Consider the following 17,999-nt stretch of genomic DNA (forward strand, 5'->3'; position numbering starts at 1 on the left):
TGTGTACAGCCCTGTGTGTACCGCACTGACCCCTGTGTACTGCCCTGTGTGTACCGCACTGTTCCCTGTGTACAGCCCTGTGTGTACCGCACTGACACCTGTGTACAGCCCTGTGTGTACCGCACTGTTCCCTGTGTGTACCGCACTGATCCCTGTGTACAGCCCTGTGTGTACCGCACTGATCCCGATGTACAGCCCTGTGTGTACCGCACTGATCCCTGTGTACAGCCCTGTGTGTACCGCACTGATCCCTGTGTACAGCCCTGTGTGTACCGCACTGATCCCTGTGTACAGCCCTGTGTGTACCGCACCGATCCCTGTGTACAGCCCTGTGTGTACCGCACTGATCCCTATGTACAGCCGTGTGTGTACCGCACTGATCCCTGTGTACAGCACTGATCCCTGTGTACAGCCCTGTGTGTACCGCACTGATCCCTATGTACAACCCTGTGTGTACCGCACTGATCCCTGTGTACAGCCCTGTGTGTACCACACTGATCCTTATGTACAGCCCTGTGTGTACCGCACTGATCCCTGTGTACAGCCCTGTGTGTACCGCACTGACCCGTGTACAGCCCTGTGTGTACCGCACTGATCCCTGTGTACAGCCCTGTGTGTACCGCACCGATCCCTGTGTACAGCCCTGTGTGTACCGCACCGATCCCTGTGTACAGCCCTGTGTGTACCGCACTGATCCCTGTGTACAGCCCTGTGTGTACCGCACCGATCCCTGTGTACAGCCCTGTGTGTACCGCACTGATCCCTGTGTACAGCCCTGTGTGGACCGCACTGACCCCTGTGTACAGCCCTGTGTGTACCGCACTGATCCCTGTGTACAGCCCTGTGTGTACTGCACTGATCCCTGTGTACAACCCTTTGTGTACCGCACTGACCCCTGTGTACAGCCCTGTGTGTACTGCACTGACCCCTGTGTACAGCCCTGTGTGTACCGCACTGATCCCTGTGTACAGCCCTGGGTGTACCGCACTGATCCCTGTGTACAGCCCTGTGTGTACCGCACCGATCCCTGTGTACAGCCCTGTGTGTACCGCACTGATCCCTGTGTACAGCCCTGTGTGTACCGCACCGATCCCTGTGTACAGCCCTCTGTGTACCGCACCGATCCCTGTGTACAGCCCCCTGTGTACAGCCCTGTGTGTACCGCACTGATCCCTGTGTACAGCCCTGTGTGTACCGCACTGATCCTTATGTACAGCCCTGTGTGTACCGCACTGATCCCTGTGTACAGCCCTGTTTGTACCGCACTGATCCCTGTGTACAGCCCTGTGTGTACCGCACTGACCCCTGTGTACAGCCCTGTGTGTACCGCACCGATCCCTGTGTACAGCCCTGTGTGTACCGCACTGATCCCTGTGTACAGCCCTGTGTGTACCGCACTGATCCCTATATACAGCCCTGTGTGTACCGCACTGACCCCTGTGTACAGCCCTGTGTGTACCGCTCTGATCCCTGTGTACAGCCCTGTGTGTACCGCACTGATCCCTATGTACAGCCTTGTGTGGACCGCACTGATCCCTATGTACAGCCCTGTGTGTACCGCACTGACACCTGTGTACAGCCCTGTGTGTACCGCACTGACCCCTGTGTACAGCCCTGTGTGTACTGCACTGATCCCTGTGTACAGCCCTGTGTGTACCGCACTGATCCCTATGTACAGCCATGTGTGTACCGCACTGATCCCTGTGTACAGCCCTGTGTGTACTGCACTGATCCCTGTGTACAGCCCTGTGTGTACCGCACTGATCCCTGTGTACAGCCCTGTGTGTACCGCACTGATCCCTGTGTACAGCCCTGTGTGTACCGCACTGATCCCTGTGTACAGCCCTGTGTGTACCGCACTGATCCCTGTGTACAGCCCTGTGTGTACCGCACCGATCCCTATGTACAGCCCTGTGTGTACCGCACCGATCCCTATGTACAGCTCTGTGTGTACTGCACCGATCCCTATGTACAGCCCTGTGTGTACCGCACTGATCCCTATGCACAGCCCTGTGTGTACCGCACTGATCCCTATGTACAGCCCTGTGTGTACCGCACTGACCCCTGTGTACAGCCCTGTGTGTACCGCACTGACCCCTGTGTACAGCCCTGTGTGTACCGCACTGATCCCTATGTGCAGCCCTGTGTGTACCGCACTGATCCCTATGTACAGCCCTGTGTGTACCGCACTGATCCCTGTGTACAGCCCTGTGTGTACCGCACTGACCCCTGTGTACAGCCCTGTGTGTACCGCACTGATCCCTGTGTGTACCGCACTGACCCCTGTGTACAGCCATGTGTGTACCGCACTGATCCCTGTGTACAGCCCTGTGTGTACCGCACTGATCCCTGTGTACAGCCCTGGGTGTACCGCACTGATCCCTGTGTACAGCCCTGTGTGTACCGCACTGACCCCTGTGTACAGCCCTGTGTGTACTGCACTGATCCCTATATACAGCCCTGTGTGTACCGCACTGATCCCTATGTACAGCCCTGTGTGTACCGCACCGATCCCTGTGTACAGCCCTGTGTGTACCGCACTGATCCCTGTGTACAGCCCTGTGTGTCCCGTACTGATCCCTATGTACAGCCCTGTGTGTACCGCACTGATCCCTGTGTACAGCCCTGTGTGTACCGCACTGATCCCTATGTACAGCCCTGGGTGTACCGCACTGATCCCTGTGTACAGCCCTGTGTGTACCGCACTGATCCCTGTGTACAGCCCTGTGTGTACCGCACTGATCCCTATGTACAGCCCTGTGTGTACCGCACTGATCCCTATATACAGCCCTGTGTGTACCGCACTGATCCCTGTGTACAGCCCTGTGTGTACCGCACTGATCCCTGTGTACAGCCCTGTGTGTACCGCACTGACCCCTGTGTACAGCCCTGTGTGTACCGCACTGATCCCTGTGTACAGCCCTGTGTGTACCAGCACTGATCCCTGTATAAAACCGTCTGTACCCGCTCTGATCTCATTGACGGGGCGCCGTGTAGAAGGAGCTGGTTCTGTCCTCGCCTTCCGTTCCCTCTCGCTGTTGCTCGCACTGACCCGAGACACATTTTTGCAAACCTGTGGATTTGGTTTGCTCTGCGTCTTCACACGCCCGCGCAGCCACCCGTTTTGGACACTCCCTTTTCAGTCCTTCAGTTAAATTCCCGAACCTGCCGACCTAACGCTTGTCGCTTTACAATTTTCATTTGAGATTCTCAAGTCGAAAGCTCCCGCGTGTCAGCCGTGGGTCTCACTCTCTCACCTCTGAGTCAGAGGTTTGTGGGTTCCAGGCCCGATACTCCCCCCACCCCCCCCCCCCCCCCCCCCCCGGAGCCAGTACTGAGGGACCGCTGCACTGTCGGATGAGACATTAAACCCGTCTGCCCTCTCAACAACAACAACTTGCACTTAACCAGCACCTTTAACGTAGTAAAACGCAAGTTGCTTTACAGGAGCGTTATCAAACAAATTTTCACACCCAAGCCACTTGAGGTATTAGGGGCAGGTGACCAAAAGCTGGGTCAAAGCGTTAGGTTTTAAAGAGCGTCTTAAAGGAGGAGGAGAGAGAGGCGGAGAGGTTCAGGGAGGGAATTCCAGAGCTCGGGCCCTGGCGCGGTCGCCAGTGGAGGAGCGATGGAAATCGGGGGGATGCGCGAGAGGTCAGAGTTGGAGGAGCGCAGAGATCGCGGAGGGTTGTAGGGGCTGGAGGAGATTACAGAGATGGGGAGAGGAGGCCACGGAGGGCTTTGAACAGAAGGGTGAGAATTTTAAAATGGAGGCGTTTCTTAACCGGGAGCCAGCGAGCACAGGGGGTGATGGGGGAACGGGACTCGGTGCGAGTTAGGACACGGGGCAGCAGAGTTTTGGACATGAAAGATCCCACGGGCACTAATGGGAAGAGGAGCAGTGGTCTGGGTCATTATCGCATTGCTGTTTGTGGGAGCTTGCTGTGCGCAAATTGGCTGCCGCGTTTCCCACATTCCAACAGTGACCGCACTTCAAAAAAAAGTACCTCATTGGCGAAGAGTTTTGGGACGTCCTGAGGTGGTGAAAGGTGCTGGAGGAATCAGAGTTCTTTGTTTCGCCTCACGGATTGATAGAAGTACTGCAGCCTAACCAGTCACGGTCGTTGGTGTTGCTCCACAGGTGTGACGAGGTGAGGTGTCCCGCCTGAATGAAGCGAGCCTCTGCCTCCTCCCCGTCTCTCAGCAATGGCTTCAGCCTCCCCGGCCTGATGATCAGCGGCGCGCCGTGCCCCCCCGGCGGGGCCCACGAACAGCCCCCCTACCAGAACCAGCTCCGGCCCTCGCTGGAGGCCAGCCCCGGGGAGATGCCCAGAGCGACCGGGACAGTCCGCGTCTACCTGCCCAACAAGCAGCGCACCGTGGTAAGTCACGCAGCGCAGCCCGCGGGGAGCGGGGGAAGGGGGGCTGCAATGGCTGGGGGTGGCGGTCAAAGCAACTGCGGGGCGGGCCGGAGCGGGTGGGCAGTGATTAAAACTGGAATATAACTTTTAGGGGACTCAGTGACTCAGATGCGCAGCTCAAGGACGGCACAGGTTAGATACAGCGTAAAGCTCCCTCTACACTGTCCCCATCAAACACTCCCAGGGCAGGTACAGCACAGGTTAGATACAGCGTAAAGCTCCCTCTACACTGTCCCCATCAAACACTCTCAGGGCAGGTACAGCACGGGTTAGATACAGAGTAAAGCTCCCTCTACACTGTCCCATCAAACACTCCCAGGGCAGGTACAGCATGGGGTTAGATACAGAGTAAAGCTCCCTCTACACTGTCCCATCAAACACTCCCAGGGCAGGTACAGCACGGGTTAGATACAGAGTAAAGCTCCCTCTACACTGTCCCATCAAACACTCCCAGGGCAGGTACAGCACGGGTTAGATACAGAGTAAAGCTCCCTCTACACTGTCCCATCAAACACTCCCAGGGCAGGTACAGCACGGGTTAGATACAGAGTAAAGCTCCCTCTACACTGTCCCATCAAACACTCCCAGGGCAGGTACAGCCCGGGTTAGATACAGAGTAATGCTCCCTCTACACTGTCCCATCAAACACTCCCAGGGCAGGTACAGCACGGGTTAGATACAGAGTAAAGCTCCCTCTACACTGTCCCATCAAACACTCCCAGGGCAGGTACAGCACGGGTTAGATACAGAGTAAAGCTCCCTCTACACTGTCCCATCAAACACTCCCAGGGCAGGTACAGCACGGGTTACATACAGAGTAAAACTCCCTCTACACTGTCCCCATCAAACACTCCCAGGGCAGGTACAGCACGGGTTAGATACAGAGTAAAGCTCCCTCTACACTGTCCCATCAAACACTCCCAGGGCAGGTACAGCACGGGGTTAGATACAGAGTAAAGCTCCCTCTACACTGTCCCATCAAACACTCCCAGGGCAGGTACAGCACGGGGTTAGATACAGAGTAAAGCTCCCTCTACACTGTCCCCATCAAACACTCCCAGGGCAGGTACAGCACGGGTTAGATACAGAGTAAAGCTCCCTCTACACTGTCCCATCAAACACTCCCAGGGCAGGTACAGCACGGGTTAGATACAGAGTAAAGCTCCCTCTACACTGTCCCCATCAAACACTCCCAGGGCAGGTACAGCACGGGTTAGATACAGAGTAAAGCTCGCTCTACACTGTCCCATCAAATACTCCCAGGGCAGGTACAGCACGGATTAGATACAGAGTAAAGCTCCCTCTACACTGTCCCATCAAACACTCCCAGGGCAGGTACAGCACGGGTTAGATACAGAGTAAAGCTCCCTCTACACTGTCCCATCAAACACTCCCAGGGCAGGCACAGCACAGGTAAGATACAGAGTAAAGCTCCCTCTACACTGTCCCATCAAACACTGCCAGGGCAGGTACAGCACGGGTTAGATACAGAGTAAAGCTCCCTCTACACTGTCCCATCAAACACTCCCAGGGCAGGTACAGCACGGGTTAGATACAGAGTAAAGCTCCCTCTACACTGTCCCATCAAACACTCCCAGGGCAGGCACAGCACAGGTTAGATACAGAGTAAAGCTCCCTCTACACTGTCCCATCAAACACTGCCAGGGCAGGTACAGCACGGGTTAGATACAGAGTAAAGCTCCCTCTACACTGTCCCATTAAACACCCCCAGGGCAGGTACAGCACGGGTTAGATACAGAGTAAAGCTCCCTCTACACTGTCCCCATCAAACACTCCCAGGGCAGGTACAGCACGGGTTAGATACAGAGTAAAGCTCCCTCTGCATTGTCTCCGTCAGACACTCCCAGGGCAGGTACAGTACGGATTCGATACAGAGTAAAGCTCCCTCTACACTGTCCCCATCAAACTTTCCCAGGACAGGTACAGCACGGATTAGATACAGAGTAAAGCTCCCTCTACACTGTCCCATCAAACACTCCCAGGGCAGGTACAGCACGGGTTAGATACAGAGTAAAGCTCCCTCTGCACTGCCCCCATCAAACACTCCCAGGGCAGGTACAGCACGGATTAGATACAGAGTAAAGCTCCCTCTACACTGTCCCATCAAACACTCCCAGGGCAGGTACAGCACGGGTTAGATACAGAGTAAAGCTCCCTCTGTACTGTCCCATCAAAGACTCCCAGGGCAGGTACAGCACGGGTTAGATACAGAGCAAAGCTCCCTCTACACTGTCCCATCAAACACTCCCAGGGCAGCTACAGCACGGGTTAGATACAGAGCAAAGCTCCCTCTACACTGTCCCATCAAACACTCCCAGGGCAGGTACAGCACGGGTTAGATACAGAGTAAAGCTCCCCCTACACTGTCCCCATCAAACTCTCCCAGGGCAGGTACAGCACGGGTTAGATACAGAGTAAAGCTCCCTCTACACTGTCCCATCAAACACTCCCAGGGCAGGTACAGCACGGTATTAGATACAGAGTAAAGCTCCCTCTACACTGTCCCATCAAACACTCCCTGGGCAGGTACAGCACAGGTTAGATACAGAGTAAAGCTCCCTCTACACTGTCCCATCAAACACTCCCAGGGCAGATACAGCACGGGTTAGATACAGAGTAAAGCTCCCTCTCCACTGTCCCATCAAACACTCCTAAGGCAGGTACAGCACGGGTTAGATACAGAGTAAAGCTCCCTCTACACTGTCCCATCAAACACTCCCAGGGCAGGTACAGCACGGGTTAGATACAGAGTAAAGCTCCCTCTGCACTGTCCCATCAAACACTCCCAGGGCAGGTACAGCACGGGTTAGATACAGAGTAAAGCTCCCTCTACACTGCCCCCATCAAACACTCCCAGGGCAGGTACAGCACGGATTAGATACAGAGTAAAGCTCCCTCTACACTGTCCCATCAAACACTCCCAGGGCAGGTACAGCACGGGTTAGATACAGAGTAAAGCTCCCTCTGTACTGTCCCATCAAAGACTCCCAGGGCAGGTACAGCACGGGTTAGATACAGAGTAAAGCTCCCCCTACACTGTCCCCATCAAACTCTCCCAGGGCAGGTACAGCACGGGTTAGATACAGAGTAAAGCTCCCTCTACACTGTCCCATCAAACACTCCCAGGGCAGGTACAGCACGGTATTAGATACAGAGTAAAGCTCCCTCTACACTGTCCCATCAAACACTCCCTGGGCAGGTACAGCACAGGTTAGATACAGAGTAAAGCTCCCTCTACACTGTCCCATCAAACACTCCCAGGGCAGATACAGTATGGGTTAGATACAGAGCAAAGCTCCCTCTCCACTGTCCCATCAAACACTCCCAGGGCAGGTGCAGCACGGGTTAGATACAGAGTAAAGCTCCCTCTACACTGTCCCATCAAACACTCCCAGGGCAGGTACAGCACGGGTTAGATACAGAGTAAAGCTCCCTCTACACTGTCCCATCAAACACTCCCAGGGCAGGTACAGCACGGGTTAGATACAGAGTAAAGCTTCCTCTACACTGTCCCATCAAACACTCCCAGGGCAGGTACAGTATGGGTTAGATACAGAGTAAAGCTCCCTCTACACTGTCCCATCAAACACTCCCAGGGCAGGTACAGCACGGGTTAGATGCAGAGTAAAGCTCCCTCTACACTGTCCCATCAAACACTCCCAGGATAGGTACAGCACGGGTTAGATACAGAGTAAAGCTCCCTCTACACTGTCCCCATCAAACACTCCCAGGGCAGGTACAGCACTGGTTAGATACAGAGTAAAGCTCCCTCTACACTGTCCCATCATACACTCCCAGGGCAGGTACAGCACGGGGTTAGATACAGAGTAAAGCTCCCTCTGCACTGTCCCATCAAACACTCCCAGGGCAGGTACAGCACGGGTTAGATACAGAGTAACGCTCCCTGTACAATTCCCGTTAAACACTCCCAGGTTTTTGTGAGTGGCGTTGTGCCTGTCTTTGCTGACGATGTGTAACACCAGAGGGTGTAGCGGTTGGCCCTCCTATTGTATAACTATTTATTGCCTCTGACTGGGGCTGTGATTTCTGCAGGTCAATGTGCGTGCGGGGATGACGGTGTACGACAGCTTAGACAAGGCACTGAAGGTCCGCGGACTGTCCCAGAAATGCTGTGCAGTCTACAGGTTCATTGATGGGTGAGTTACTCACAGGAGTGTTTGCGTCTGAGGGGGTCTGTGGCGACGTCAGCGATTGGGGCGTAGAGAGAGGAGTGCTGCACACGGGCAGCGTCCTGAGGTGTGCGGGTAAGCAGTGGGTCAGTGCTGTCTGCGTGTTGTACAGGTGCTCTGCAACGTGAGGTGTGTGTTGTAAGAACACAAGAATTAGGAGCAGGAGTCGGCCATTCGGCCCCTCTAGCCTGCTCCGCCATTCAATCAGATCATGGCTGATCTTCTACCTCAACTCCACTTTTCCACCCAATCTCCATAGCCCTCGATTCCCCTAGAGTCCAAAAATCTATCGATCTCAGCCTTGAATAGACTCAATGACTGAGCCTCCACAGCCCTCTGGGGTAGAGAATTCCAAAGATTCACCGCCCTCTGAGTGAAGAAATTCCTCCTCATCTCAGTCCAAAATGGCCGACCCCTTATCCTGAGACTGTGACCCCTGGTTCTAGATTCTCCAGCCAGGGGGAAACAACCTCTCAGCATCTACCCTGTCAGTCCCCCCCTCAGAATCGTATGTTTCAATGAGATCAGCTCTCATTCTTCTAAACTCCAGAGAGTATCGGCCCAGTCTACTCAATCTCTCCTCATAGGACAACCCTCTCATCCCAGGGATCAATCTAGTGAACCTTTGTTCCACCGCCTCTAAGGCAAGTATATCCTTCCTCAGATAAGGTGACCAAAACTGTGCACAGTACTCCAGGTGTGGTCTCACCAAAGCCCTGTACAATTGCAGCAAGATTTCCTTACTCTCGCAATAAAGGACAACATACCATTTGCGTTCCTACTTGCTCGCTGTACCTGCACGCCAACTCGCTTGTGTTTCTTGTACAGAGGAACAGTGCAGTAAGCAAAGTTGTGTGCTGTACAGAGGGACAGTGCAGTGTGAGGTGTGTGTTGTACAGAGGGACAGTGCAGTGTGAGGTGTGTGTTGTACAGAGGGACAGTGCAGTGTGAGGTGTGTGTTGTACAGAGGGACAGTGTGAGGTGTGTGTTGTACAGAGGGACAGTGCAGTGTGAGGTGTGTGTTGTACAGAGGGACAGTGCAGTGTGAGGTGTGTGCTGTACAGAGGGACAGTGCAGTGTGAGTTGTGAGCTGTACAGAGGGAGTGTGAGGTGTGTGTTTTAGAGGGACTGTGAGGTGTGTGTTGTACAGAGGGACAGTGCAGTGTGAGGTGTGTGTTGTACAGAGGGACAGTGCAGTGTGAGGTGTGTGTTGTACAGAGGGACAGTGCAGTGTGAGGTGTGTGTTGTACAGAGGGACAGTGCAGTGTGAGATGTGTGTTGTACAGAGGGAGTGTGAGGTGTGTGTTTTAGAGGGACTGTGAGGTGTGTGTTGTACAGAGGGACAGTGCAGTGTGAGGTGTGTGTTGTACAGAGGGACAGTGCAGTGTGAGTTGTGAGCTGTACAGAGGGAGTGTGAGGTGTGTGTTTTAGAGGGACTGTGAGGTGTGTGTTGTACAGAGGGACAGTGCAGTGTGAGGTGTGTGTTGTACAGAGGGACAGTGCAGTGTGAGGTGTGTGTTGTACAGAGGGACAGTGCAGTGTGAGGTGTGTGTTGTACAGAGGGACAGTGCAGTGTGAGATGTGTGTTGTACAGAGGGAGTGTGAGGTGTGTGTTTTAGAGGGACTGTGAGGTGTGTGTTGTACAGAGGGACAGTGCAGTGTGAGGTGTGTGTTGTACAGAGGGACAGTGCAGTGTGAGATGTGTGTTGTACAGAGGGAGTGTGAGGTGTGTGTTTTAGAGGGACTGTGAGGTGTGTGTTGTACAGAGGGACAGTGCAGTGTGAGGTGTGTGTTGTACAGAGGGAGTGTGAGGTGTATGTTGTGAGCTGTACAGAGGGACAGTGCAGTGTGAGTTGTGAGCTGTACAGAGGGACTGTGAGGTGTGTGTTTTAGAGGGACTGTGAGGTGTGTGTTTTAGAGGGACTGTGAGGTGTGTGTTTTAGAGGGACTGTGAGGTGTGTGTTGTACAGAGGGACAGTGCAGTGTGAGGTGTGTGTTGTACAGAGGGACAGTGCAGTGTGAGTTGTGAGCTGTGTGTTTTAGAGGGACTGTGAGGTGTGTGTTGTACAGAGGGACAGTGCAGTGTGAGGTGTGTGTTGTACAGAGGGACAGTGAGGTGTGAGCTGTACAGAGGGACAGTGCAGTGTGAGATGTGTGTTGTACAGAGGGACAGTGCAGTGTGAGGTGTGTGTTGTACAGAGGGACAGTGCAGTGTGAGATGTGTGTTGTACAGAGGGACAGTGCAGTGTGAGATGTGTGTTGTACAGAGGGACAGTGCGGTGTGAGCTGTACAGAGGGACAGTGCAGTGTGAGATGTGTGTTGTACAGAGGGACAGTGCAGTGTGAGGTGTGTGTTGTACAGAGGGACAGTGCAGTGTGAGGTGTGTGTTGTACAGAGGGACAGTGCAGTGTGAGATGTGTGTTGTACAGAGGGACTGTGAGGTGTGTGGAACAGCAGGGATGTCTGTGCTGCCCTTGTGTGGACAGGAGCCGCTGTAACCGATGACTTCTGCATCTGTTCTTTCTCCCTTCAGCCACAAGAAGCTCACCGACTGGTCGACAGACATCACGCCCCTGGTGGGCGAGGAGCTGATGGTCGAGGTGCTCGATGAAGTGCCCTTGTCGATGCACAACTTCGTAAGTCGTGAGCTGCACTTCGGCTGATTGACCACCTGATGTATTGTCCAGTTGCACATAAAATACCCTCCAGGTTAACTGACGCACTCCAGGGGAAGGCAGCCTGCTCCCTCAGTACCGCCCCTCCGACCGTGCGGCGCTCCCTCAGTACCGCCCCTCCGACAGTGCGGCGCTCCCTCAGTACCGCCCCTCCGACAGTGCGGCGCTCCCACAGTACCGCCCCTCCGACAGTGCGGCGCTCCCTCAGTACTGCCCCTCCGACAGTGCGGCGCTGCCTCAGTACCGCCCCTCCGACAGTGCGGCGCACCCTCAGTACTGCCCCTCCGACCGTGCGGCGCTCCCTCAGTACCGCCCCTCCGACAGTGCGGCGCTCCCTCAGTACCGCCCCTCCGACCGTGCGGCGCTCCCTCAGTACTGCCCCTCCGACAGTGTGGCGCTCCCTCAGTACTGCCCCTCCGACAGTGCGGCGCTCCCTCAGTACCGCCCCTCCGACAGTGCGGCGCTCCCTCAGTACTGCCCCTCCGACAGTGCGGCGCTCCCACAGTACCGCCCCTCCGACAGTGCGGCGCTCCCTCAGTACCGCCCCTCCGACAGTGCGGAGCTCCCTCAGTACCGCCCCTCCGACCGTGCGGCGCTCCCTCAGTACCGCCCCTCCGACAGTGCGGCGCTCCCTCAGTACCGCCCCTCCGACAGTGCGGCGCTCCCTCAGTACCGCCCCTCCGACAGTGCGGCGCTCCCTCAGTACCGCCCCTCCGACAGTGCGGCGCTCCCTCAGTACCGCCCCTCCGACAGTGCGGCGCTCCCTCAGTACCGCCCCTCCGACAGTGCGGCGCTCCCTCAGTACCGCCCCTCCGACAGTGCGGCGCTCCCTCAGTACCGCCCCTCCGACAGTGCGGCGCTCCCTCAGTACCGCCCCTCCGACAGTGCGGCGCTCCCTCAGTACCGCCCCTCCGACAGTGCGGCGCTCCCTCAGTACCGCCCCTCCGACAGTGCGGCGCTCCCTCAGTACCGCCCCTCCGACAGTGCGGCGCTCCCTCAGTACCGCCCCTCCGACAGTGCGGCGCTCCCTCAGTACCGCCCCTCCGACAGTGCGGCGCTCCCTCAGTACCGCCCCTCCGACAGTGCGGCGCTCCCTCAGTACCGCCCCTCCGACAGTGCGGCGCTCCCTCAGTACCGCCCCTCCGACAGTGCGGCGCTCCCTCAGTACCGCCCCTCCGACAGTGCGGCGCTCCCTCAGTAGTGGGATAGGACTCGGCTGATTCCCTCAGCGATCGAGCAGCCTGCGGGCCTCGCTGTGTGCTGCGAGGAACAGCCCCGCGGGTGTGGCACTGGGGTGGGCAGTGCCCGGTGCCCATCTCCCCGACCCCCAGCACGCGGCGGGAAGGGAAGCGGACTGCATGGTAACCCGGCCGGCGACTGTGCTCCTCATCCTGCAGGTACGCAAGACCTTCTTCAACCTGGCCTTCTGCGACTTCTGCTTGAAGTTCCTTTTCCACGGGTTCCGTTGCCAGACCTGTGGCCACAAGTTCCACGAACACTGCAGCAGCAAGGTGCCCACGGTGTGCCTGGACCTGGGCAAATAGTGAGTACAGTGGCAGAGGCAGAGGGTCTATGGAATTAGTGAGCACGGGGAAGGGTTGGGGGGGTGGTGCGGGCGTTCTTGGGGGGAATAGCGAGTACGGGGGCGGCGTATTCTGTGGGAATAGTGAGTACGCATACAGTGCCCGTCACCCCGGCGTAATCTGTTTCTCTCTCTTCTGTTGGTTTGCAGTCCGGCTTCTCCCAGTCCCTACGATGAGCCGTCGCTCTCTCCAATGCCCGGCCCCCGGTTTCACCAACTCCTGACCCCACAGCCGCCCACAAGGTGAGAACGTCTTGCTCGGTCCCGGACTGCCGGTCTTCCTCTGCGTCCAAGGCGCAGCTGTAGTTTGGCATGATAAATAAAGAAAGGAATTCTTGCTTTCACACAGTGACTTTCGTGCTCACCACTTCACAACCGAAAAAATATTTTTTGATGTGTGGTCACTGAGGGAGTGCCGCACTGTCAGTGGGGCAGTACTGAGGGAGCGCCGCACTGTCGGAGGGGCGGTACTGAGGGAGCGCCGCACTGTCGGAGGGGCGGTGCTGAGGGAGCGCCGCACTGTTGAAGGGCCGGTACTGAGGGAGCGCTGCACTGTCGGTGGGGCAGTACTGAGGGAGCGTCGGAGGGGCAGTACTGAGGGAGCGCCACACTGTCGGAGGGGCAGTACTGATGGAGAGCCGCACTGTCGGAGGGGCAGTACTGAGGGAGTGCCGCACTGTCGGAGGGGCGGTACTGAGGGAGCACACAGCACTGTTGGAGGGGCAGTACTGAGGGAGCGCCGCACTGTGGGAGGGGCGGTACTGAGGGGGGGCGGTACTGAGGGAGCGCCGCACTGTCGAAGGGGTGGTACTGAGGAAGCGCCGCACTGTCGGAGGGGCGGTAGTGAGGGAGCGCCGCACTGTCAGTGGAGCAGTACTGAGGGAGCGCTGCACTGTCGAAGGGGTGGTACTGAGGAAGCGCCGCACTGTCGAAGGGGCGGTAGTGAGGGAGCGCCGTACTGTCAGTGGAGCAGTACTGAGGGAGCGCTGCACTGTCGGAGGGGCGGTACTGAGGGAGCGCTGCACTGTTGGAGGGACAGTACTGAGGGAGTGCAGCACTGTCGGAGGGGTGGTACTGAGGGAGCGCCGCACTGTCGGAGGGGCGGTACTGAGGGAGCGCCGCACTGTCGGAGGGGCGGCACTGAGGACGCGCCGCACTGTCGGAGGGGCGGTACTGAGTGAGCATCGCACTGTCGACGGAGCAGTACTGAGGGAGCGCCGCACTGTCGGAGGGGAGGTACTGAGGGAGCGCTGCCCTGTTGGAGGGACAGTACTGAGGGAGCGCCGCACTGTCGGAGGGGCAGTACTGAGGGAGCACCGCACTGTCGGAGGGGCAGTACTGAGGGAGCGCCGCACTGTCGGAGGGGCAGTACTGAGGGAGCGCCGCACTATCGGAGGGGCATTACTGAGGGAGCACCGCACTGTCGGAGGGGCAGTACTGAGGGAGCTCGCTCTGTCAGAGGGGCGGTACTGAGGGAGCGACGCACTGTCGGAGGGGCGGTACTGAGGGAGCACCGCACTGTCGGAGGGGCGGTACTGAGGGAGCGACGCACTGTCGGAGGGGCGGTACTGAGGGAGCGCCGCACTGTCGGAGGGGCGGTACTGAGGGAGTGCCACACTATCGGAGGGGCGGTACTGAGGGAGCGACGCACTGTCGGAGGGGCAGTACTGAGGGAGCGCCGCACTATTGGAGGGGCGGTACTGAGGGAGCGATGCACTGTCGGAGGGGCGGTACTGAGGGAGCGCCGCACTGTCGGAGGGGCGGTACTGAGGGAGCTCGCTCTGTCAGAGGGGCGGTACTGAGGGAGCGCCGCACTGTCGGAGGGGCGGTACTGAGGGAGCGCCGCACTGTCGGAGGGGCGGTACTGAGGGAGCGCCGCACTGTCGGAGAGGCGGTACTGAGGGAGCGACGCACTGTCGGAGGGGCGGTACTGCGGGAGCGCCGCACTGTCGGAGAGGCGGTACTGAGGGAGCGACGCACTGTCGGAGGGGCGGTACTGAGGGAGCGCCGCACTGTCGGAGAGGCGGTACTGAGGGAGCGCTGCACTGTCGGAGGGGCGGTACTGAGGGAGCGCTGCACTGTCGGAGGGGCGGTACTGAGGGAGCGCCGCACTGTCGGAGAGGCGGTACTGAGGGAGCGACGCACTGTCGGAGGGGCGGTACTGCGGGAGCACCGCACTGTCGGAGGGGCGGTACTGAGGGAGCGCCGCACTGTCGGAGGGGCAGTACTGAGGGAGCGCCGCACTGTCGGAGGGGCGGTACTGAGGGAGAGACGCACTGTCGGAGGGGCGCCGCACTGTCGGAGGGGCAGTACTGAGGGAGCGCCGCACTGTCGGAGGGGCGATACTGAGGGAGCGCCGCACTGTCGGAGGGGCGGTACTGAGGGAGCGCCGCACTGTCGGAGGGGCGGTACTGAGGGAGTGACGCACTGTCGGAGGGGCGGTGCTGAGGGAGCGACGCACTGTCGGAGGGGCGGTACTGAGGGAGCTCGCTCTGTCGGAGGGGCGGTACTGAGGGAGCGACGCACTGTCGGAGGGGCGGTACTGAGGGAGTGCTACACTGTCGGAGGTGCTGTCTTTCGTACGAGACGTTAAACCCGTCAGCCACTGAATTACTTTTGAAGTGTTGTAATGTAGGAAACGCGGCAGCCAATTTGCGCACGGCAAGCTCCCACAAGCACCGATGAGAGAATGGCCAGTTTTTTAGTGATGTGTTGGGTTGAGGGATATATATTGGCCCCAGGACACCGGGAAGAGCTCCCCCTGCTCCTCTTCTAATAGTGGCTGTGGGTTCGTCTGTGCCCACGTGAGACGGCAGACGGAGCTTCGAGTTTAACTTCTCATCCCGAAAGACGACGCCTCCGACATTGCAGCGCTCCCTCAGTACTGCCCCTCCGACAGTGCGGCGCTCCCTCAGTACTGCCCCTCCGACAGTGCGGCGCTCCCTCAGTACCGCCCCTCCGACATTGCAGCGCTCCCTCAGTACTGCCCCTCCGACAGTGCGGCGCTCCCTCAGTACCGCCCCTCCGACATTGCCGCGCTCCCTCAGTACCGCCCCTCTGACATTGCAGCGCTCCCTCAGTACTGCCCCTCCGACAGTGCGGCGCTCCCTCAGTACCGCCCCTCCGACAGTGCGGCGCTCCCTCAGTACTGCCCCTCCCACAGTGCGGCGCTCCCTCAGTACCTCCCCTCCGACAGTGCGACGCTCCCTCAGTACTGCCCCTCCGACACCGCGGCGCTCCCTCAGTACTGCCCCTCCGACAGTGCGGCACTCCCTCAGTACTGCCCCTCCGACAGTGCGGCGCTCCCTCAGTACCGCCCCTCCGACAGTGCGGCGCTCCCTCAGTACCGCCCCTCCGACAGTGCGGCGCCCCCTCAGTACCACCCCTCCGACAGTGCGGCGCCCCCTCAGTACCGCCCCTCCGACAGTGCGGCGCTCCCTCAGTACCGCCCCTCCGACAGTGCGGCGCTCCCTCAGTACTGCCCCTCCGACAGTGCGGCGCCCCCTCAGTACCGCCCCCTCCGACAGTGCAGCGCTCCCTCAGTCCTGGCACCGGGGGAGTGTCGGGCCTGGATTGCAGGGCCTCAAGCCTCAGGAGTGGGGCTGGAACCCATGACCATCTGACTCTGAGGCGAGAGTGTTACATCTGACACTTGCTGCTGCCTTCGGACAGCCTGGGAAGACTGAGAGGTGGGTTAGATGGGGAGCCGTGGAAGCAAACTTGTGTGAAACAAAATGGACAGGGGGATTGTGCGGTGGGGAGAGAGCGTGTGCACGTGGGTCTGCAGGGGATGGGCTGCGATTTCAGGTTAACAGCACTGAATGCCAGAATCGCACCGATGGGGCGTGACATGAATCAGTCATTCATGAAAGAAAGACTTATGAAATAATACTGAGCGGCCTCTGGGTGGCGCTGTCCAGGGAGAGTATAAATACTCGGGCACGGGCCCAGCTTGCGCAGGACATTCTTTAACAGGAACTAGTGAAGGACACAACTAGACCTCCATGTTGTAAAACAGTTGATTAAAGCATTGTTTAACGGTTAGACCAAGTGCCTAGTAGTTTTCTTATGTCAGGGCGTGCCCCCCCACCAACGCTAACCTGGTTCTCCTTCGCATTGCAGGCTCGCTTCGCCCGCCTTCACCTTCCCATCTCCCTGCACGCCCACTGAGGGGCAGCTTCAGCGGCAGCGCTCGACCTCCACGCCCAACGTGCACATGTCCAGCACCGTCGCGCCCGTCAACATGAGCATCATAGAGGTGAGGCCTTCACACGCCCCGCGCACAGGCCCGTGCGGCACCGGGGGTTCTGGTGGCAAAGCCCAGTCTCAGACAGCCTGATAACAACCATTCGCTACAGAATACAGGGGCTATGGGACACTGAGACCCTTGTTACTGAGTATTGGGGTGTGTGAGACAGTGAGACCCTTGTTACTGAGTATTGGGGTGTGTGAGACAGTGAGACCCTTGTTACTGAGTATTGGGGTGTGTGAGTCACTGAGACCCTTGTTACTGAGTATTGGGGTGTGTGAGTCACTGAGACCCTTGTTACTGAGTATTGGGGTGTGTGAGACAGTGAGACCCTTGTTACTGAGTATTGGGGTGTGTGAGACAGTGAGACCCTTGTTACTGAGTATTGGGGTGTGTGAGACACTGAGACCCTTGTTACTGAGTATTGGGGTGTGTGAGACAGTGAGACCCTTGTTACTGAGTATTGGGGTGTGTGAGACAGTGAGACCCTTGTTACTGAGTATTGGGGTGTGTGAGACAGTGAGACCCTTGTTACTGAGTATTGGGGTGTGTGAGACAGTGAGACCCTTGTTACTGAGTATTGGGGTGTGTGAGTCACTGAGACCCTTGTTACTGAGTATTGGGGTGTGTGAGACACTGAGACCCTTGTTACTGAGTATTGGGGTGTGTGAGACAGTGAGACCCTTGTTACTGAGTATTGGGGTGTGTGAGACACTGAGACCCTTGTTACTGAGTATTGGGGTGTGTGAGACAGTGAGACCCTTGTTACTGAGTATTGGGGTGTGTGAGACAGTGAGACCCTTGTTACTGAGTATTGGGGTGTGTGAGACAGTGAGACCCTTGTTACTGAGTATTGGGGT

At 57.7% G+C, this 17,999-nt stretch overlaps 1 protein-coding gene across 1 annotated transcript in view; it reads left to right on the top strand.

The window, feature by feature from the left end:
• LOC147086835 (serine/threonine-protein kinase A-Raf-like) overlaps positions 1–17,999 on the top strand; it is an 82,842-nt gene that overhangs the window by 27,574 nt on the left and 37,269 nt on the right. The window contains exons 3-8 of the mRNA XM_085978333.1: positions 4,142–4,382; positions 8,496–8,599; positions 11,167–11,269; positions 12,706–12,851; positions 13,041–13,133; positions 17,013–17,148. Coding sequence (XP_085834459.1) covers positions 4,170–4,382; positions 8,496–8,599; positions 11,167–11,269; positions 12,706–12,851; positions 13,041–13,133; positions 17,013–17,148 — 795 coding nt within the window. The 5' untranslated portion in view covers positions 4,142–4,169. The remainder of the gene's footprint in view (positions 1–4,141; positions 4,383–8,495; positions 8,600–11,166; positions 11,270–12,705; positions 12,852–13,040; positions 13,134–17,012; positions 17,149–17,999) is intronic.

Source organism: Somniosus microcephalus, unplaced genomic scaffold (genome assembly GCF_052327205.1).
Source record: "Somniosus microcephalus isolate GS21.2 unplaced genomic scaffold, FLI_Smic_1.0 unresolved_chr7, whole genome shotgun sequence".
Lineage (NCBI taxonomy): Eukaryota > Metazoa > Chordata > Chondrichthyes > Squaliformes > Somniosidae > Somniosus > Somniosus microcephalus.